Below are 23,101 nucleotides of genomic sequence, written 5' to 3'. Positions count from 1 at the left end.
TGCTTAAGTTATCCCACTGCCTCATGGACTCCCTACTTCTGATCAAAGTTAATTTTATTGAGGTTTCTTTGTATATTTTGACTTGTTCTCCTCTTGGTACTGTTAAGCTTCTTTTGTGTGACTGCTTTCCTGTTTCTTTGCATAGCTCATACCTTTGGTTGAAAGTCAAATGTTATAAATAACATAATGTGGTAGCTCTCTAAATCCTTCCCCTAATAGCCACACCAAAGTTTTTTGTTGTTGCTGTTTGTGTAGTTACTTTTCTTGATTAATTCCCTGTCATATGTGACCACTGAATAACTCTAACTCTGCTCAGTTAGCTTAGTGGTCAACTAATGATTAAGAAGAAATTTATTTAAATGATTGGACCAATAAACCTACCACCCTTTGTGGAGGGGCTGTATGTATATGTGTGTGTGTGTGTGTGTGTGTGTGTGTGCGCGTGCGTGTTGCAGCAGGACTTCAATGATCAGATAGTTGAAAATTCTTTTTCAGGCCTTCACTTCTTGCTTTGGCAGGGCCTCAGCATCCTTCATAGTTGGAGAAATTAGGGTCTTTTTAAATCTTTTCTGGGTAAGTGCACAGCCTTACATTATATATGCATTAATCTTCATAGATTCCCAAGAATATTTTGGGTCTTTGCAAAGACCTCTATGGACAGCTCTTTCCCCAAATCTTCTTTTTCAGTTTTTGTTCAGTCTCTGGTCTGCCACACTGGCATCACCATCAGTATTAGATTCCTATGGCTACTGTAACCTATTGCTACAAACTGGGTGGCTTAAAATAAGAAACATTTATTCTCTCATAGTTGTGGAGGCCAGAAGTCTGAAATCAAAGTGTTGCCAGGAACTTGACACCTCTGAAGTCTCTAGGAAAGAATCACTCATTGCTTCTTCCTAGCATCTGGTGGTTGACACAATTTTTGGTGTTTTTTGACTTGCAGCTGCATCACTCCATTCTCTACCTCTATTGTCTCATGGCCTTCATACCTCTGTGTCTCTTATTTGTCTCTATGTCCAAATTTCTCTCTTCTTATAAGGACACCATTCACTCACAGGGTTTAAAATTTACCCTAATTTGCCTGACAGGTGTGGCTCAATGGTTGAGCATCGACCCATGCACCAAGAGGTCTCCAGTTCAATTCCTGATCAGGGCACATGCCCAGGTTGTGGGCCCAATCCCCAGTGCGGGGCATGCAGGAGGCGGCCAATCAATGTTCTCTCTCATCGATGTTTCTCTCTCTCTCTCTCCCTCTCCCTTTCTCTCTCTCTAAAATCAATAAAGAAAAAAAAGATTTACCCTAATTCATATGACTTCTTTTTAATTAAATTAAAATAAATTTGTAAAGATACTGTTTCCAAATAAGGTCACCACGCATAGGTACTGGAAGTTAGACTTAAAAATATGTTTTGAAGGACACAATTATAGACAGGTAAACAGTAATGATTTTCTGTGGAGGAGGGGTCTTTGAAAGTATAAAACCTGGTTTGCTTCTCTCAGTGGCCACTAAGTTGGTTGTTTTGTTCATAGCTACCCTGCTTTCAATTCTGGTTTTCTTTTCTTTTCTTTTTTTTTTTTTTTATCCTCACCTGAGGACACCCTTCCATTTTTTGTTCAGATAGGGTGGGAGGGAGAGAGAGGAAGAGAGAGAGAGAGAAACATCGATGCGAAAGGGACACATCGATTGGCTGCCACCCACACGACCAACCAGGACCGGGACAAACTGCAACCGAGGCACGCGCCCCCCGCGGAAACCGAACCCGGGTCTCTCTGTACCGCAGGCTGACGCTCCAACCACTGAGCCAAACCAGCCAGGGCATCAATTCTGGTTTTCAAGGCTTCTTCGGGGCCAGGGAGTGGGAAATGAGAATTGGTTAATAGGGAGGGGTGGGAGCAGTGTTGATAATCTGATAGACCTCCTCAGATTATGTCAGTTTGCTATCATAGGCTTGCCTTAGTGACAACTCACCCTGCCTATGGTTCCTATACCTGCCTCCCCATCATAATTATCTGTGGTGATTTTATATACAGTTATACACTGTCAAGATGAAACTTCAAGACTGCAGTCTGAGTTCTAAGGATCTCACCACTATAGAACTGGTCATTGTTTCTAGGCCTTTTCAGAGGATAGATCTAGAAAATATAATAATTTCTAAAATAAGATAGAATTCCACCAGCAAGAGAGAGAGAAACAACTGTGTAGAAAAGCAATAGAGATAAACATAGGAGAATGTCCCTGAGTGGGCACCTACACTTTCTCACATTCTCACTCGTTATGAACCCCCGGTGGCATGGGTGAAATGGTGATAGAAGCTGGATAGATTGGGGAATAATGATTATAAAGGAAATCGGCACATTACTTCTCAGGGCATGGCCCAGGGAAACTGAACACCTCTTAGAGAACCACGGTCACACATGACATTGATAATGTAAAGTAGCAATATTTAAGAGAGGTATCTAGGTGAAAGGACCTAAGGAAAGCATTGCAGAATAGTGTGAGAGAAAAGCTACGATTTCTTTTGCCTGATGTGGATCTTGTGAAACCTTAGGATTGGAGTTATCATAACACCTAATAACTCAAATGGATGCAACACAACAAAAATCAAAGGGGAACTTGTACCTTATAGCCACAAAAGTAGACAGTCAAAATGTATTGGAGCCCAGCCGGTGTGGCCCAGTGGTTGAGCTTCGACCCATGCACCAAGAGGTCACTGGTTCGATTCCCAGTCAGGGCATATGCCCAGGTTGTGGACTCGATCCCCAGTGGGGAGCATGGAGGAGGCAGCCAGTCAAGTTCTCTCATCGATGTTTCTATCTCCTGCTCCCTCTCTCTAAATAAAAAATAAAATAAAAAAGTACTGGAGATTGTATGTGCCACTGTAAACCAGGTTGGACAGACCTAGTGACCATGAACCATGGGACTGGGCATCTAGCCCCAATGCCAGGGAAATATATCAACTTCTTAGAACTTAGATCATCCCTATGGATAAGTGAGGAAGTGAGAGGAAGAAAATCCTAATGTGACCAGTTAACCAGGAAACACTAAAAAAATCAGAAAGAACTGAATCTACCTTGATGTGGCAAGTATAAGTTTTTTGTTATGAGTAGAAATGGGGCTCAAGAGCTGATTTCTGTTACTGGGAAATAAAGAAATTTCTATTTGTACATTCTTTTTACTAGCTATTATCTTAGAAAAATTATACATGCTTTTAGCTTTGTCTATAGAATAGAGGTAATGTTAACTGCCTCGCATAATTGTTATATGAAAATGAATATAGAAACTTATTACAGTGACCTGGAGTAGAGTCAGCACACACCAGATGCCCTAGTAGCAGACTGAGGGGGAGGCTATGAAATGTCCTTATCATGATAGTTAAAAACCACTCAGAACACACACATTCAGGGTTTTAGGAAGTCTTATTAAAGTCATTGTAAACTAATGAACACAATTCAAGAGTCCTGAGAACCAGAGAACAAGTCTATTGGTCCATAACTCTGAAAACAAAGCATTTAAATAGGTCCAAGGATAGAAAACAATGCCCCTAGGCTAAACATATTTTGTTCTTTCGCCAAGTATGCTAACTTGTTATGTGATATGAGGATGTGATGGCACTTGGTAGTAATATTTATTATTTGAAAAACTTATCCCTCTCCAATTTCCACATTTCTCCCTCTTTCAAATGGAAAAATTAGGAGCATATAATATCAGCCAGTGGGTATTGAATGGATGGATACTTCTTAACATGGCCATAAAGGCTCTTTCTCAAAGTCTTGAGTAGGAACATGTTCTTTAAATGACCAGTTTAATAAGTAATAAGTAATAAGGAATTACAATGTCTCAGAAGGCACTAATTGTAGTTCATTGCCTGGACAGGCCCCAGATGGCTTGCCTGTCCAGTGCTTTGATTGTGGGTATATCAATAGTATTAAGAGTGCTTGGTAGACACCATCATTACCACTGCAGTGTGCTTGCTTTAAAGTATTGTCATTCCCACTACTCCCTTCATCAACATATATAGAAAGCTCTTAAAAATGATAAAACCATAAAAAAACTGCTTTACATTTTTGTATGAAAGTTAAATATAATTTAAAAGAATAAAACAAAATAATTCCAAAATATTCTCATAGGCTGTAATATCCAGATAGTATATTTTTATAGACCTATAAAAAATATCCACCTAGCAACATTTTGTAGACAAAATTTTTTACATATACTGTCTTGTTTTTTTTTGTTTGTTTGTTTTAACCAATGAGTATTTATTAAAAGCCACGGTGCACCAGGCACAATTCTTGTCCAGTAGGCTAACAGAAACAAATGATGTAACCAATTCACTTATTAGCTTACCTGATTAAATAAAATACATTTCATAGAAATGATTATAATATGCATTACAGACAGAAACAGAGTATCCTTTATATTACAGATCTTTCGGTACCTAAATAATTATTAAAACCAGGTAACCATATGGTAAAAGGAAGTTAGCAAACCACCAGTTATTTCTTTATTTAGTCAGCAAAAGGAAAAAAGCATGCTATCGTCTTGCAGAAATGAGTTTCAACAGTCAATATGACGTCCTTTTTCAAAAGTAACATAGTCCACCTAGAATCTTAAAAATTTGGTGCTTTTTATCCTGTATCAAATCACATTACCCTTTTTGGTGTAAAGATTAGTTTTGGTTTCAGAGTAAGTTTATTTAGTACTTCAGTCCCATGCCTCACGGATTCTTGACTTGGGGTGGGTGAGAATCAGTCCAATTAAGTATTAGTTAGAGGAACAAAACATAAATGGTTTATCTGCCCTGCTCAATATTCTTGCCAACATTCAATCAGGAAGTTAAGATACACAGATGATTTAAACCAGAACGTAGCAGGAGAAGGAAGAAACAAAAAGGACACAATGCTGGTGTTATTTCTTTGAAGCAAGTCTGTCCGTTAGAGCTCTTTATTGCCTTTTGGAGAGTTACGGCTAATTCTTTAAAGGACCACGTCAGGTTGTTGGCACATGATATATCCCTTGGTGTGAAGGCGGGGTGTAAAGGAGGGCGGGAAGGGCTGAAAAGGCGCGTCGTGGAGTGTGTTTGCTGACACAGGTGGCCACTGGACCACAGTCATTTCAAAGTGCCCACCAGGTCCTTCCAAGACCTCCCAAGACGGGTCTGTTTCCTTCAGGCAGCAGCACTGAAAACTTCCTCAGAGAGTCAAGGTCAACTTGTATTGCATAGGAACCAAAATTATTCCCCCTCCCCCCTGTCCTGAGCCGGAGACCTCCAAGGCAAACAGGGCTGGGTGCCTCTCTGCTCGCTCCTCTGGCCAGCAGGGAGCGCTCCACGGGGCGCCTCCAGGAGCACCTTCTTCAAAGGGAAGCACGAGGTATCATGTTGGCCTGAGCGATCCGGTCGGTCAGACACCATTCTCAAGCAACTTTTGTAAGTTGTTCTGTATCTTTTTCTCCTGTTCACTCTCCTACTGAGTTCTAAGAATGCCACAAGCGCTGAGGACAGGTCTGGCCTAAAGTTGCCTTATAGGGAGATACCTTTTCTAGTTTCCTTATGTTAGCTGTAAGCTCCCGGCAGAGGACCTCCACGTTTAATTGTACTTGTGACCCCAGGCCAGATGGTGCTGCTTGCTCAGTATGAAGGGTATCCATAACGGAGGTCAGTAACCCCAGCTGCTCCTCCAGAGTATTAATTCTATATCTCATGTAGAAGGTCGAGATGATTAATGCGCAGACAACAATGGCGTAGAAGATAAGAATATGGCCAAGATTTGGACATTTCTGGGACTTGACTTTGTGTAAGATTCCAATGGATTCTGATTGACCAACGGCCTGTGCAGGGAGACTCTTGGCTTTTCCTTCAGGTGCTCTGTGCACATGGGCATCTGCCCTTGTTGATTTTGCTTCTCCCTTGGAGACTTTTAGAACTGTCTGGGATGCTGTCACATGGGAATCTCGCGAGTTCTTGGATTCGGGAGTCTGAGAACCAGAACTGCTGTACCCTTCCATGTCTTGCCGTCTTTGCTGAACCACTCCATCCAGATCTGAGAATTCATCGTTGAAATCCAGAGGCAGAGATGAAGGGCAGTCTGCCCGGAAACTGTTTTCAAGAGAAGACGGATTGGGACTGTTACCGACGCTTGTATTTTCTAAGTGTCCACAAACAGATTTTAGTAGTTTATAAGTTGAGTCTCTGGAGAGGAAGGAGAGAAATATGTACCTGTCTGTGACTGTCGCTATAATCAGGGCATTTGGCACCAGCAGGGCAGTTTTGGTTTTCTTTATTAGGGTTACAGAGAAGGCTGGAATAGAGATCCTGGTGTCTTTTCCAAAGACCTTGGAATGAAAACAAATCCAGTTTTCTGATACAAACAGCTTCCCTTGGTACAAAAGTTCTTTCTGTAGAGCACAGGTAAAACTTTGCCGCAACGGTTCTTCAGTTGGGACATCAAGAAACAGCTTGTGAAAGTGCATGTTCGCCTGGCACTGGCTGGAAGACGAAGACTTTTTCCTTTTCCTTTCAGTCTTAGCGTCATTTTTGCTTTCTGATTTACAGTCGTTCTTATCGCTTGCTACAGAGGCACCATCACAACTGGATTTTGACCGCAGGCAGATGACGTTCTTCTGGTCTGGGGACTCGGCCTCGCTGGACCGGGTGGGAGACTGGGCTGTTGGGGACCTGCAGACCTTCTTTTTCTCCTCCACACCATTCTCAGCCTCTGAGTGGGCCGAGCCCACTTTGCCCTCTCTCTTCCCGAGCACTTTGGCAGGCTTTGTGTCTTCCACATCTTGCTGTAGTTCGGTCATCCGGGCCGCGTCTGGAGGGCACCTTGGAACCTCCGCGCCTGCTGTCCCGCTCCGCTGCTCCCGCGGCTCCCACCGTCGGGGGCGCAGGCCCTGCGCGCCGCCCCGCGCCTCCCCCGCGCCCGCCGCTGGGCACATCCAGGCCGCCAACCTGGACACGTTCGAGCCGCCACGATTGGCCCAGCGAGCGTGGCAGAGCCGCGAAGGAGAGAAGGGGAGGGCCGAAGCGACCTATACTGTCTTGTTTTATTTGTTCTTACAAAGTCCCTGTGAAACTGGTGAGGGATAAATGGGTAGACATTTTTGGCATCCATAACAGTTCTTCCCAGGCTGGAACCTGCAAAATAATTGAGACTATTATCATAATAGATGAGCCAGGTTTTTCATTTTAACAAGAGGTCCCCCTCCTTGAAAAGGTAATAAGTTAAGCAGTTTTATATGACTTAATATTTCTACTTTTGTAATCCTGAGTCACATTTCACTATAAAGCCAAGTATGAATTAAAACTTCTTATTCATGTGTCTCCTCTATTTGGCAGATGACTCAAGAGATATAAACCAATGCTAGGAAATCCTCACCCTCAGATGTTAACATTTTAATCTACACCCCACCCCTCCAGAACACTTTTACATTTTTTTTCTCCTTATTTCAGGTCTCAGGGTAGGCAAAGGTGGAATGCCTAACCCTTTCCTTTAGAGTCTTAACATTCCCCTCCATAATTTGAGACTGTCAACTTTTACCTTCAATTTCCCTGTCTGCACTGGTCTTCCTTTTGAGCTATATATCCATTAAGTCTGCCCCATCCTGAACCACTACCACAAGCAGAAATCTCATTACTCTGCCTTCCCCGTTGACTCTTCATCTCTTCCTGGTGAGCTACCTCAGCCTGGAAACAGATTCACCATTCTTAGTGCCACTCCATCATCCAACTTCGCTACTCAAAAGGATCCCAAGGTTGCTCATTATATAAGGTCCACACTAGGGATCCTTGCTCAGGGCCCTCAAAGTCCTTATCAGGTTAGTACACATTCCTCTCATATTGTACCCTGTGCTTTTGCCAAATTGAACTCAGCATTGCTTTATTCTAGCGCCATAATTTAAACATGTAATCTTTCTACCTGGAATGTCATCCATTAACACCTGGCATGCCAATATGTGTCCATACCACAAATTCCAGTTTAAATGCTGCCTCCGCCAAGATATTATCTCCAGTAACCTGAAACAAAACAATTCTTTGAAATCTTTCATTATTTTATTTAAAGCTCTCTTATTATAGCTACTGGTGTATATATTTTTTTTCATCTCTTCTACTACAATGTATGCTGTTAAAGTAAGGAATTATACCTTAGTCATTTTGTAAAATACAGATTGCCTTTATATTGCAAGATATCAATGTTTTGTAAATAAATTATAATTAGGCAGAAATGATAATAAACTTATTTAAATTAATATTCATTTTTATGCTGAATAATCAAGTTCTACAGTGTTAAATCCTTAAAAATAATTTAATAGCATAGTACGCATGTATACCTTATAAGTTTTCACTTCGTAATATGTATACAGTAAGACAAGTATGGAACAAAGTTCTTTGGCCTGTATTCCTGAAAGTCTAACGTTCTTTGTACCCATGGGTGCCCTCCCACATGCTTAGAACTGAGACATTCTTCCTTCCCAAGACTTTTTCTTACACACACACACACACACACACACACACATCCATACATAAGATATCCACATAGAATCTGTTTCTCCCCAAATCCCACCAACACCCACCCTCTCCACCTGCCCTACTCGAAGTCGTCCTCTCTAAAGACAAGAGTCAGATGTCCTGACAGCTCGAGTCGTAGCTCGATTCACTGAGCTGCCATTGTTTGGGGGAGGAAAGTTGGGGGCAAATCCAAGGCAGGCAGTGTGCCCTACGCTAAAGGACACACGGTGATGGGCTCTGCCCCTGGGAATAAAATTGCCTAGTAGAAGGACCCATTCAACAGGACAGCCCCCAGTTCCTCAGTTATAGCTCAAGTAGAACAGGGGTTTTGGGCACACTGGCTTCTCTACTCAGGAGTCTGTGGAACTAGGACTGCTGGAGGTTCCAGCCAGGAACACAGTCCAGACTCTGCTGTGTAACAAATTTGGGATCCATTGGGTAGAAAAAGAGGGAGAAAATGAAATGTAAATAAAAAATAAGTTACACAGCTATAGTCCTTTCACCCAAAACCTCTACTATTTCCCCTTCTTTTCTTGATAGCCCACTTGTATTATCGTTTTGCTACCCTTATGTCTCTTGTATCTTGAACCCAAAGACAGACCTACAGACTGAAATTGGAAGCAATTGAGGAGAATGCTGGAGAGAGATTTCCAGGCCTCCAAAGATTTTGCTCTCACTGAGTTCACCCTTGGACTAGGTGCCAGCATGTGGGAGCGAGTGAGGTAGAATCGCTCCAAGTCTGCAGGCTCAGGCCTTCCTCGCCAGGCTAGCATCTTCTCAGATGAGCTATCCTCAAAGCATTAGCTTACCCAAAATACCTCTTGCTTCCGCAGCTTTTTACCTAAACTCTCTTACTTTAAGGAGGTAAGATTGATAGAATAAGAGTACAGAGTTCTCTCCCTCCCACTTAACACAATTTTAGTGAATTAATTAATTTGTATGTTTTTATCATTTATATTACCTTTATATATAGGTCCTCTGAACATAGAGACCACGTCTGCCTGGTTCTTTTTTATGTCCCCAGTGTTTGGCATGTAAATGGTACTAAGTCCTTATTGGATAAATGGAGGAACAAGTAGGTGGTTTGAAACATAGCTGAAGGGCAGTGTTGGTGGATGGAGACACATTTGCTGATATTTTCTGAATACATACACACATGTACACACACAGAGAGACACACACATTTCCACTGCTATAGCCCACTGCCTGTGTGCCTCCACTCTGGACCTCACGGTTTCCCAGTCAGGCCATTCTTTCTGGAATGCATTCCTTCTACTACCCTCATCCCTCCAGCCATCCTCTACCCTACCCTTCCTCTGATCTGGCTTCTCCCTCTCTCTTATTGTACATTGATATGTACCGATGGTCCAGGGGCTTCACTGACAGGGAAAGAGTACATAAGAGGGCAGGGCCCACTTGACAAGTAGATTAAGGATTGGTCCCATTTACTTTAACATATGCTGGAAAACATTAGAACAGTTCTTATTGAACTTCCCTTTGAAATGTCCATTAGATTTGCCTATTTTTATTGAGATCCACCTTTGCCATCGCAACTTAGGTTTTCATCATCATAGTTTTCCCTTACTTCTACTTAGCAAACCAGTTTAATCTTTCTACAGTCCCCCCTTTTTAGAAAAATAGCTTATGCTTCTAATTTTCTAGCACATTAAAAAAAATCCATAACTAACTTCTCAAAATCTGGTCCCATCCTACGTACTAGTCCATCCTATGTTCCAAGATTCCCCAACATGCCCCTCTCAGGCCATTTGCCTCACAGTTCTCCATGAAAACAACAGAACCATATTAAGTACCTGTTTTGTGCCAGACTCAGGGACTGTCACTGGAGATAAGACAGAATCTAAGACAGATGTGATCCTTGTCCTCATGCATCTTACTATCTACTTCAGGATGTTCTCCCTTCCCTTATCTTCCAAGAGTGTTCTGCCACTTAACATGTCATCACGTTACTGACTTATTTATATACTCAACCAAGGATCTTTAACCATGTAACTTGGGTAGAGTCCTGTGCTCTGGATGTTGAAGATTATATACCCACTATTATATACCCACTGTCTAGCACAATGCCTGGAGGTAAGTAGTTCATAAATTTTTAAATTAACAAGTTACTCAATAAAAGATTATAAACATTAAGCAGTCAGAATTTAGACGAAAGAGAAATCAAAATGTTGAGGAGTTTGCAGAAAGCTGTGTCCCGGAGGATGTGTGGGGTGTGCACAGACTGAGAAGTGGGAGGAGGGCATTTTAAGTGAGTGCAATGCTGGAATGTGAGGCAAGGGAGTGAGGTTGATGACCCCCCATCCACTATCTACCCCCTTCTGTTTTCATAGTAATGGAGTATCAACAGCTCAGGTAGCTTTTGAACCAGGATTATCCATGTGACTATGTTCTCTCCGATAAAATGTGGGTGCAAATAAAGTATACAATGTCCACACCATCTGCCATAGTAGAATAAGACCGGTTATATTGTGGAATAAACAGCACAACTTTAGTTCTTGCTCACAAAATTCTTCTGCAAGCCCAGAGGACTTCTTTGCATTCACTCAGGATTCCTGCAGTTTCCCGGGAGCATCGGCATGTGTTATGTGGCCTTCATGGCAAAGGAAGCAAGGGGTGGAGAGTCAAGAAGAAACAAAACTATAAGAAATAAAACTCTATAGCTATGTCAAAGACACAAGAGTCTCTGAAATATAGTGCACAGCCTCCAAACTGAGAAGGACGTATGCTACCTTGACACAGAAAAAAATGTAGAGGGTCTGTCTCCTAATGGAAGGAAAGTGATACGTAGGTGAAAACATCCATTGATCCCTTGCTCCTCCAAATGCGTAATGTGAAATGGCTTTACCTTTTGAACACCACCAGAGAAACAGTATGGCTGCATGGGAGGAACTTCTGTTTGTTTGCTCTTTAAATGTTATTTTATTTATATTATTATTTCTTTTGCTTTTTGCTTAAGTTGGAACACTAGAGAATGATTAAGGATTCTCAGTAAAGAAATATGTTTCTTTTGCTTTTTTGTTGTAAGTGGTTTTTCTCTTCCCCTTTGTTTCCAGGATGATCAGAGAAGATCATTGTTTCAACAAGTAAGGTCATAATCATACCCTGTAATGCTCCATTTAAACATGGGAAAGGTCCACCTGTTGGTACATTAGAATATTATAGGTACTGCAGTATAGTAAAAATATAGCAGAATACAATTCTCTTCTTTGTCATCATTAACTGAAATATACTTCAACCAAAAAAGGGTTAATTCCTGATCTCATATCAATATAAATGTCAGAGTGAAATGATAAGTTTAAAGAGTTGCATGAAACAATGTAAAATAAAACAAAAATTAGAGAATTGACTAAATGATTTAGGGAAAAGTAAATATAAACATGTTGATTGCTAAAAATGCATTCTAACCAATTAACTCATAATGAGGTATTTGTATTTATCTTATTAATCTGATCATTACCCAATTTGCCTATTAAGTTGGCTCTATAAACATTTATTTTATTAGCCCCAAAACATGTTCATGATGAAATCATTCTAAATATGTCTTTAACCACAACTAGCATGGGAAAAGCATGGATTAGAAGACACTGTTGTCTCTGTAGCTCTGGGTCAGGGGCTGCTGACTGCAGTAGACAGATCAGAGTGGCAGAGAAGGAAGGTGTGGTGAACTGGCTGAGGTAAGCGCATTATTCATTAGAAATCAGAGCTGGTGTTTGGGGAGATTAGTTCCTAACTTTAACAGTGATCAACTGTGGAGCTTTGGTGTTGAGATATAGACTAAGCTCACCTAATTATGAGCTCACTAAAATAGGAAGAGGAATCAGAAAATTATCTCTTTTAAAACTAATAAAACATAGATTTGAGAGTAGAGCTTAAGTGTACAAGCACCATGGCCTTATAAACACTGAATCCAGAATTAGGCAAGTCTAGCCACTAACCCCAGTCAGAAGAACAACTAGATAGCTGCAGGCCTCCCCACGGGGCACAGCTTAAGCCTGAAAACTTGGGGCAAGGAGGAGCAGTGCCGAATAAGTATGTCCTGTGGCAGATCCCTAAGTAAAAGGGGCTGAGGGGCTAGACCCGCATACCTAGTTCTTCTCTCAAACTCATAATCCTCTAGCTCACTCATCCTCCAACGGGGAAGTAAGAGACACGGCGTGTTTATGGAAAATTCCTCATCAAGGAACATAGAGGAGTAGAGAAGTGATCCCCTCTAAAGTAAGTCTCTTTAGCTTGATAAACCCAGAGTCTCCCATCTGGAAGCAAATATCTCCAGTGTAGCTTTTAGCTCTAATATTTATGATTTTAAAAAGCCTCTTTAGGGCAGGTCTGTATCCAGGACTAGTAAAGAGAGGACAGTGCTTCTAGGGGTCACTAGTAGTCACTCAGAATAGGAAAGAAGTGCCTAAGCTAAGTGGTCTATGAACTCTAGGCCATCTGTGTGATTGTATTCTATCATATTTCAACAAATATTTATTTTGTACCTTCCATGTGCCGGTGAACAAAGTGGTAAACAGATCAGGTCCCCTCCTACCTTCCTAGAGCTTAGACTTCAGTGAGGAGAGACATTAAATAAACAAGCACATGAATGTGCAATTACCAAATGCAAAAAGGGATTTAAAGTTGGAAAAAGTGGAGGGGGGTAGTAGCAGCAATGGGGAAGTAACAACCTTCCAGGCAGAAGGAGAAGCATGTGCAAAGGCCCTGAGACTGAAATGAGTACAGCACATTTAAGGTGTTAAAAGAAAGCTCTGGCTGGAGTTTAGAGAGTAAGGCATGAGTCATATGAATTGACTGTAGAGGGACCAGACAGGCAGAGCATTATAGAATATGGCAAAGAATTTGAAATTTATTCCAAGTAAATGAAAATCCAGTAAAGACTTTTAAGCTCAGGAAAGATATTATTTCATTTATAATGTTAAAAAATTAGTTGTGTGGATAACAGATTTGGGACATAGAAGATCAATACCCTGTGAGGTAATGTAAGCCATGTAGGCAAAGCCACAGAGACAAACAGAGAAAGTGTTCTACGCCACTGGAATGTAGCCACAGAGTTCCTGTGTCACAATCTCTAGTAAGAGCTTCTAGTGCCTAAGTGGGTCATTAGAACCAAGTTAGTCAAAAACTGATGGTTGGATGCGATGACATTAACCTGTCATTTTATATATTAATGTAACATGATTCAGTGCTTAGTCCTGAGAAACAGAAGTGAACTTTTGTCCAACAATCCCCCAAATACAATTTTTTCCAAATAGATGTTTATACTTGCTTCATCAAATGGCATTCTTATGCTCTATCCACATCCAATCCTCAGAAAGACACACTTGACATCTAGATTCTCAATTCAAATGTTGTCAGGCAGCTCCACACCAGTCCACTTCCCAGGATCCAGAGTCTTCACTATGGTGCTCAGTACAACGGGGTCTCCATGGGCTGTTCATATAATGATTTTGACAATATCCACACTCTCCCTACCATAAAATGTTTTATAGGCCTCCGTGTCTGAGATTCCTAAATATATTTTTTCTATATATTTTTATACAAGGCCTCTTAGGTTTGAGGACACATGACAGCAGTGTTTATTGGACAAGTAAGACCAAATTGGCATTCTGAAGTGTGTGTGTGCTTGGACAAAGTCAATTTGTCTTGATAAAAATAAGGGGCTGGGAAGAGAAAGGTTAGGGAGAAGGTGGTTTTGGCCTTGATGGTGTATGTCAAACCTCCTGTTACTTTTATAAGAAATAGCTGGAAAGAACACCTCCTTTTACCTCACCAGCTGTCCCCAAATTACTATCAAGTAACTAATGGCAAAAAGTGCCTGTGAAATGGGAAAAGAAAAAACAAACACGAGAGCTGTGTTGACGGCCCAAGAGCGCTCCCCAAAGGAAGCACTGCTAGGGCAGGGCACTCCTGAAGGGTGAGCTGACTCTAGGGAGAGGTACCTCATCCTTCACAGTCCTGAGGCTGCACACAAGTACTCCATTCACTCAATCCACTCACTTAGAACTCATTGAGAGCCTCTTATGGCCCCACCTCATCAGTCAGGAAAATATAAATCTTTTTTTTTTCTTCAAAAGATAGAAACACAATTCAAACTGACTTCAGCAAAAGGGTAACTTATGAGTTCATGTAACTCAGAAATTTGAGATGGAGAAAAAAATCTAGCTTCAGCAACATTGGAGAAAAAGTTCTAGTGGTTTCTTGGGAGATCCGTGTCTCGGCTGTTTTCTTCGGTGTTGACTTCATTCTCATGAGTAGATCTGCTTGGCGGTGAGAGGTCCTCTGGAAGTTCCAGGCTCACAGTACAGCTGCCCTTCACAATTTGAACAAAATTTACACAGTTGGCTCTAATTAGACCACCATGTGCAGATCTGAGCCAACCACTGACAGTGAGTTGTATTACTTTAATCAGTGGAATGTGAGTCATGTCCCTTCCCACATGGTGAGTTCAGCTCCATCTAAATGACATAGGTGGGTAGTGGAAGCATACAAAGTGTGGAGTAAGGCAATTCCCTAATGGCACCTTTACTAGAAGAAAGGTAATAGTAGAGCATTAGACATCCACTAAGTATTTACATACCACTGGCCATTGCACAAGGTACAAACAGCCTTACCCTCACAGTCTAGTGGCAGGAAGTGGGTGGTTCCACAATGCAATGCCGTAACTGCTGCAAGGAGAGTGACTATGTATCCTAGTTAACTAGGACAGTCATAGTTTGTGCCTGATGTCCCAGTGTAATTATTAACAGTGCAAAAGTGCCCTGGTTTGGACAATATATTATATGGCGACCCTAACAATAACTGATGCATGTTCAAATGCACATAGAAGGAAAGGAGAGGGAATGACTAACAATGAGAGAGTAAATAGGGTGGATTGGAAAGACTTCATAAAGCAGGTGATGCTTTACCTGAATCTTGAAGGCTGTGTTGAAATGTTCCAAGTGGGTAAAGAAACTAAGGGCATTCCAAGCATCAGGAAAGGTGTGGAGGTATGAATATTTATTTGCTGTACAGGACTTGCTCCCACACTTCTGTGATCCAACAGGATCAAAGGTATGCAGAGGAAGGGGGTGGGGCAGAGGGCAGGAAAGGTGGGCTGGGTAACCAGCCTCTGCTCGAAAAAACAAACACTACATGAAAATGATCAGCCAAGCTTATAGAATCTAAAAGTAAGCTAAAGACTTCCATGCTTTAGAGAAATTTTGGAAAATAGAAAGGCAAAACTGCTCCTCTTATTTCTGGTCCCATGAAACACGCGGAAGCATGTTGACCTGAGAAATGAATTTACAAGCTTGTTTCACTTCACGTAGATTCACAACACCTGCTGCTGAAAATGTAACCTGGACTTGAAAGGTAAAGAATGCCTTTTGTCAGGTGCAGACAAATGTTAATGGTTTGGATCATATGTTGTTTGTACCTCCAGTAATTGTGAATGGGAAATAAAAAAAAAATAAAAACACAGTTGTGCTGCACTGTGTTTTCTGCTTATTCCCCTTGTGAGATACATTATTAAAAAAAAAAAAAAAAACAGATAAATAGAAATAGGTCTATCATAAGGTGTCAATAGGCCAATACGTTTGTCAGAAGAACTGGAAAAAGTGAAGATTATAAATTTGTGCCTGTAAAGTATGCCTCAGTTATGCTGATTAGTTTGTTTTCTTAATTCCATGCAGCCAGAGGGAAGGTTTGTTCTTTATTGCTAAATTGTTATGTTTGCAGTTTGAGAGAGGAATGGAACCTGTAAGTGTGCAGTCTTATTACCTCTGAGAATATAGCTTCTTTTCTAGCCATTATATGACATTTTACATCCCCCTCCAGTGCAACACCCTAAGATGTCAAAGTTCATTTCATACAACACAAATTTTTAAATTAATAATGCAGTTGAATCTAATATAATTGTAAATACTTTATGTGTAATAGCTAATTATTCTCTAGAGTACCTCTGTGAGTGGATAAAGTTAAATATCTTTATGTAATAAAATAAAAATGAAATAGGAGGGTTACAGCAAACAAAAGCCCAGGCCCGGATGGCTTCACGAGGAGTTTTACCGAACATTCAAAGAACAACTAATACCCATTCTCCTCAAACTATTTCAAAAATTTCAATAAGAAAGAAGATTTCCAAACTTGTTTTATGAAGCCAGCATACTTCTAATTCCAAAACCAAAAAAAGACACTACAAAGAAAGAAAACTACAGGCTAATATCCCTGATGAACATACACGCCAAAATCCTGAACAAAATACTAGCAAATTGGATCCAGCAGTACACCAAAAAAATTATCTACCATGACCAAGTGGGATTTATCCCAGGGATGCAAGGCTGGTACAATATTTGCAAATCAATAAACATGATACACCACATAAATAAAATGAAGAATAAAAACTACATGATCATATCAATAATTGCTGAAAAAGCCTTCGACAAAATCCAACATCCATTTCTGATAAAAACGCTCAGCAATGTGGGAATAGAGGGATCATATCTAGACATAATAAAGGCCATATATAAAAGACCTACAGCCAACATCATAATCAATGGGCAAAAACTGGAAGCATTTTCCTTAAGAACAGGAATAAGACAAGGATGCCCACTTTCACCACTCTTATTTAACATAGTACTGGAAGTCTTAGCCACAGCAATCAGACATGAAAAAAAAATAAAATAAAAGGGATCCAAATTGGAAAGGAGGAAGTAAAACTGTCATTATTTGCAGATGACATGATACTATACATAGAAAACCCCAAAGACTCCATCAACAATTTCCTAGACTTAATAAATGAATTTGGAAAAGTAGCAGGATACAAAACTAACGTCAAGAAATCGACGGCATTCTTATACACCAACAATGAACTCACAGAAGGAGAAACTAAGAAAACAATTCCATTTACCATTGCGGCAAAAAAATTAAGATACCTAGGAATAAACTTAACCAAAGAAATAAAGGACCTATTCGCAGAAAACTACAGGACATTGAAAAAAGAAATAGAAGAAGATATTAAAAAGTGGAAGAAGATACCCTGTTCATGGATTGGAAGAATTAACATCATTAAAATGTCCATATTACCCAAAGCAATCTATAGATTCAATGCAATCTACATCAAAATGCCAATGGCATACTTCACAGAATTAGAACAAGTACTTCAAAAGTTCATATGGAACCAAAAAAGACCTTGAATAGCCACAGCAATCTTCAAAAAGAAGAACAAAGTTGGAGGGATCACATTACCAGATTTCAGGCTATACTACAAAGCCACTGTAATCAAAACAGCCTGGTACTGGCACAAGAACAAACATATAGACCAGTGGGACAGAACAGAAAACCCGGAAATGGACCCAAGGCAATATGCTCAATTAATATTTGACAAAGGTGGTAAGAGCATACAATGGAGTAAGGACAGCCTCTTTAATAAATGGTGTTGGGAAAATTGGACAGATACATGCAAAAAAATGAAGCTAGACCACCAACTTACACCCTACACAAGAATAAACTCAAAATGGATAAAAGACTTAAATGTGACTCATGAATCCATAAAAATCCTAGAAGAAAATGTAGGCAACAAAATTTCAGACATCATACGCAGCAGAATTTTCACTGATACATCACCTAAGGCAACAGAAACAAAGGAGAAAATGAACACATGGGACTACATCAAACTCAAAAGCTTCTGCACAGCAAAAGATACAATCATCAAAATGGAAATGCTACCCACTGTATGGGAGAGCATAATTGCCAATGATATATCAGATAAGGGGTTAATTTCCAATATATAGAGAGTCATACAACTCCACAAAAGGAAGACAAAGAACTCAAATAAAAAATGGGCAGAGGAACTAAATAGACACCTCTCCAAACAGGACATACAAATGGCTAAGAGACATATGAAGAAATGCTCAACATCACTAATCATCAGAGAGATGCAAATTAAAACAACAATGAGGTATCACCTCACACCTGTCAGAATGGCCGCCATCAACAAATCATCAAACAACACGTGTTGGCGAGGGTGTGGAGAAAAGGGACCTCTAGTACACTGCGGGTGGGAATGCAGACTGGTGCAGCCACTATGGAAAACAATATGGTGTTACCTCATAAAATTAAAAATTGTACTTCCATTTGACCCAGTGATCCCACTTCTTAGGGAATATACCCTAAGAACCCTGAAACACCAATAAGAAAGAATATATGTACCCCCATGTTTGTAGCAACACTATTTACAATAGCTAAGATCTGGAAACAGCCCAAATGTCCATCAGTAGACAAATGGATAACAAAACTGTGGTACATATACACAATGGAGTACTATGCAGCTATAAGAAAGAAAGATCTCTTATCCTTTGAGACTACATGGAGGGACCTGGAAAGTATCATCCTAAGTGAAACAAGCCAAACAGAGAAAGACAAATATCATATGATCTCACTTATTTGTGGAATATAATGAACATAACAGTCTGAAGAATGGCGTAGTCCCAGAGACGTGGAAATGGGGTACAGACTGACAATCCCCAGAAGAGGGGGTGGTGGGGGAGAGATAAACCACAGAACTTATATGCATGTAAGCATGAACAGTGGACATGGACAACAAAACTGGGGACAGGGCAGGGAGGGAAGAGGAGGGGAGAATCAGTGGGGGGAAAAGGAGAAACATCTGTAACAAAAATTAATTAATTAAAAAAAAAAAAGAAAGACGAGGGTTAACTTCAGTGAATCTTACCCCTTTCTATCTTTTACCATTGATGGAACAGATATTGTCTTGTCCACATGATACCACTATTTAGACATAAAGAGAATAACTTGGTCATTGATACAGTTAAGCCCTGGGTTTTAATAGTGAGGTTGGTGTCTCTGTTCTCTTTGTGCTTCTGTCTGACATCTCCTTCTCCTAGATACCTTCAGACATCTTTGCAGTTCATGTAACACAGTCCCACTGCTCTTGTAGCTGGCATCTACTAGCCTCCTGGTCCCTTCCCTTTATTTCTAGATGATTTCAGTATGTGAATCTCAGTCATCTGCTATACTCCAATATCTATCATTTTTATTGGTGACTTTAATATCCTTGTTAAAAACCCACCCTTCACATGGTCTCACAGTTCCTTCACCTTCCTCACCGTCAGTGCTCTTCCCCCCTGTCTTACAATAGCTACTTCCTCCAGCAGGTATACCCTTGACCTTGTTATCACAGACATCTGACTGCTCCCCCCAATTTTCTAGATTTAGTTCTTCAACTTTCCTGCCCATCATTCTCTCTCATTTCTATTCCAGCTGCACAATGATCATACCAAGTTCTCTAAATTATCAATCTTTTCTCCTGATTCTTCATGATCTCTCTTATTTTTTCTTATTCCTTATTTAGCTGATTTTTTTTTATCCTCACCTGAGGATACTTTTCCATTTATCTTCAGACAAAGTGGAAAGGAGGGAGAGAGAGAGAAAAAAACAAAACAAAAAAACATTGATGTGAAAGAGACACATCGACTGGCTGCTTCCCACATGACCCCGACCACCGATCCAGGAACAAACAGCAACCAAGGCACATGCCCCTAGCCAGAATTGAACCTGTGACTCATTGGTCTTTGGGCCAACGCTCCAACTACTGAGTCAAACAAGCCAGGCCTAGCTGATATTCTTATATTATACCATTATATCTATGTACTTGCCCCTTTCCCCCTCCATTTTACTTTTCTTTTTGTTTAACAATAGTTCATTTTATTTGTTCAAGGACTCATACTGCAAGCATTAACCCCAGCATGGGTTTTGATTCTGTGAGCCCAGATTCACATATTTAGGAAGAGAGATGTACATGGGTAGAAACTAAAGGCTCATGGTTAATCACACTGTAGTTTCTGAATCTCTACAGCCTGGGAGCCTGAAGTCACAGGTCTTTGAGGTCCTTCTGGATGTTCTACAGGGTATCTGTGCTCTTCTTGAGTTGAGCAACCTCATCATCCTTTAGTTTCTGGTTGATAACGCTGGTTAATCCCTGAGCATTCAAGATACATGGAAGGCTCAGGAAGACTTCATTCTCAATGCCATACATCCCCTTCACCATCATTGACAATGGATGAATCCTGGATAGATTTTTTTCAACATGGATTCAATGAGAGCAGCCACACTTAACCCAATAGCCCAGTTGGTATATCCTTTTAGCTTGATGACTTCATAGGCACTTTCAACCACCATCTTGTGCACTTCCTTACAGTTCTCATCGTTATTGTCCGTCCCCATTTCTGGATTCAGTTCTGCAGAGAAACACTGGCCACATTCACGCCACTCCACACGGCCACACTTGAGTCGCCATGTTCTCCCAAAATCCATCCATGGCAGCTGCTGGGATGAATGCCAAGTTTTTCAGACATAAGATAGTGAAATCTAGCAGAATCCAGATTGCATCCACTTCCAATCACACGGTGCTTGGGTAATCCACTTAGTTTCCAAGTAACATACGTGAGAATACCCACTGGGTTAGAAACCATAATTATGATGCAACCAGGACTGTACTTGATGATCTGAGGAATAATGAATTTAAAGACATTAACATTCCTCTGCACCAGGTTGAGATGACTCTCCCCCTCCTGCTGGCGAACTCCTGCAGTGACCACCACAATCTTAGAGTTGGCGGTCACAGAGTAATCTTTATCAGCCACAAGTTTAGGTGTCTGAAGAAATAAGCTCCCATGCTGCAGATCCATCATTTCTCCTGAGTTTATCTTCCAAAACATCCACAAGAGCAAGCTCATCAGCCAGAGACTCTCCCAAATGCTGATGGCACATGCCATGCCAACTTGTCCAATACCCACGACAGTAATCTTATTGTTTGGGATTCCTGCCTTTTCTTCCACAACTGGTGCAATCAATTTTTCCTTAAAAGTTGCCATTGTGCACAGGTGAGAGAAGGTTTTCCAGAGTGTAATAAAAGTGGCGCCAAGAAGACAATGGCTGCTGCATGCTTCTGCTCCATTTTACTTTTCTCCAAAAAGACTCTAACTCTAGTTATCCCACATCGCTTATTTCATGTTGGCAGCTGAATGAGTCTGGAGAAAAACATGTACTTCTACTGACTGGTTCCAATTTACACTCATGACCACAAATCCTTCCTGGGTATTTAATACTGCCTAGTTATCTTTATACTCCCCATGCTCCCATGTAAGACTATGTTACCATTTGTATAACCGCTCCAAGACGCACAGTGCCCTCTAAGTGTCCACCTGCTCATGCCTTCCACAATGAGAAATGCCTCATGCCTGCTTCCACCCAAACCAGGAATGGGCGCGTGCTCTCAAGACCATGCCTTTCCTACCCCAGGACTCTCTTTCTGAAATATTCCTCCTTTCCATTCATCAATTTATCTCTCTGAAGTTAATTACCCCCAGTAGCATAAATATGTTCTCTTGATTTCTTCCTTCAGCTCCTGCCGTATTTCTCAGATCTCTTTTAGAGAAAGACTTTCAAAGATATTGACTGAAGTTGCTATCAGGAAGGAAGAAAATCTACTTCCTTTTGATTTCTTTCTTTCCTCAGCCCACTCCAGTTGGCCTTTACCCTCCTGTTCCTCTGAAAATAAGGTAGGCCAACAGCAGCCTACGTCCCATTACATTGAATGGTCACTTGATTATCCGTGTCAAACTAGACTTCTCATAAGCCTTTGGCACAGTTGACCATTTCTCTTTATAGAAACACTTTCTTCTCTTGATCTTCCTCTTCCTCACTGGTCATTTCTCCTTTCCTGGACCTCTTCTCTGCTCAGTCTCCAGTGTGTTCCTGGAAAACATTATTCCCATGTTAGTTCCTCATCTTGGAATGCCCTTTCTCTCTCTCTTCCCAGGATAATACCCTCTCTGTTGTTCATATTACCTTAAGGGTCACCCCCTTTGAAGGGCATTTCTGATGACTCAAGTCTTTCAAAAACACCAACTCACATCACCTCGTGTTAGCTTCACTATAGTGCTCAATATATTTGTAGTTATCTGCTTATTTTCTGCCTCACCACACGAGAATATTAATTTTATAAAAGTAGGGAACTTGTCTATTTCTAGGTTGTAGACAATTAAAAACATTTCTCGCACCCTGGCCAGTTTGGCTCAGCAGTTAGAGCATCGGCCCTTGGACCAAAGAGCAGAGGGTTCAATTCCACATATCTTGGTTTTGGGTTTGATCCCTAGCCTCAGTCAGGGTCCTGCGGAAGGCAGCCAACTGATGTGTTTCTCTCACACCAATGTCTCTCTCTCTCTCTCTCTCTCCCCCTCCTTCCCTTCCATTATATCTAAAAATCAACAGAAAAATGTCCTCAGCCCTGGCCAGTTTGGCTCAGCAGTTAGAGCATCAGCTTGCGGTCCTGAGAGACCCGGGTTCAGTTTCCACTAAGGGTGCATACCTCGGTTGCAATTTGTCCCCGGCCCTGGATGGGTCATGTGGGTGGCAACCACTCGATGTGTCCCTTTCATGTCGATGTTTCTCTTTCTCTCTGTTCCTCTCTCTCCCTCCCACTCTATCTGGACAAAAAAATGGTAAAATGTCCTTGGGTGAGGAAAAAAAAAAGAAAAGAAAAATGTCCTCAGGTGAGGATTAACAAACAAAAAATA

The 23,101-nt window shown here is 41.0% G+C and overlaps 1 protein-coding gene and 1 pseudogene across 1 annotated transcript; both read right to left on the bottom strand.

Annotated features, from left to right (window-relative positions):
- Window positions 1–5,400: 5,400 nt before the first annotated feature.
- LOC118615138 (GRAM domain-containing protein 2B-like) lies at window positions 5,401–6,802 on the bottom strand. The gene is made up of 2 exons (XM_036239716.1): window positions 5,534–6,802; window positions 5,401–5,442 (listed from the first exon to the last, which is right to left on the bottom strand). The coding sequence occupies exons 1-2, from the start codon at window positions 6,800–6,802 to the stop codon at window positions 5,401–5,403; spliced, it is 1,311 nt and encodes a 436-aa protein (XP_036095609.1).
- A 13,548-nt stretch (window positions 6,803–20,350) lies between these two features.
- On the bottom strand, window positions 20,351–21,397 carry LOC118637530 (annotated as a pseudogene).
- Window positions 21,398–23,101: the final 1,704 nt, after the last annotated feature.

Source organism: Molossus molossus, unplaced genomic scaffold (genome assembly GCF_014108415.1).
Source record: "Molossus molossus isolate mMolMol1 unplaced genomic scaffold, mMolMol1.p scaffold_m16_p_1, whole genome shotgun sequence".
Lineage (NCBI taxonomy): Eukaryota > Metazoa > Chordata > Mammalia > Chiroptera > Molossidae > Molossus > Molossus molossus.
Note: the sequence above shows the minus strand (reverse complement) of the source record. Positions and strands in the feature narration are given on the sequence as shown.

Coding starts and splice junctions, on each gene's coding strand:
- LOC118615138 (XM_036239716.1), bottom strand. CDS start 6,802: ATGACCGAACTACAGCAAGATGTGGAAGACACAAAGCCTGCCAAAGTG. Junction 5,443..5,533: donor ACATAAGGAAACTAGAAAAG/GTATCTCCCTAT, acceptor CAGGAGAAAAAG/ATACAGAACAACTTACAAAA.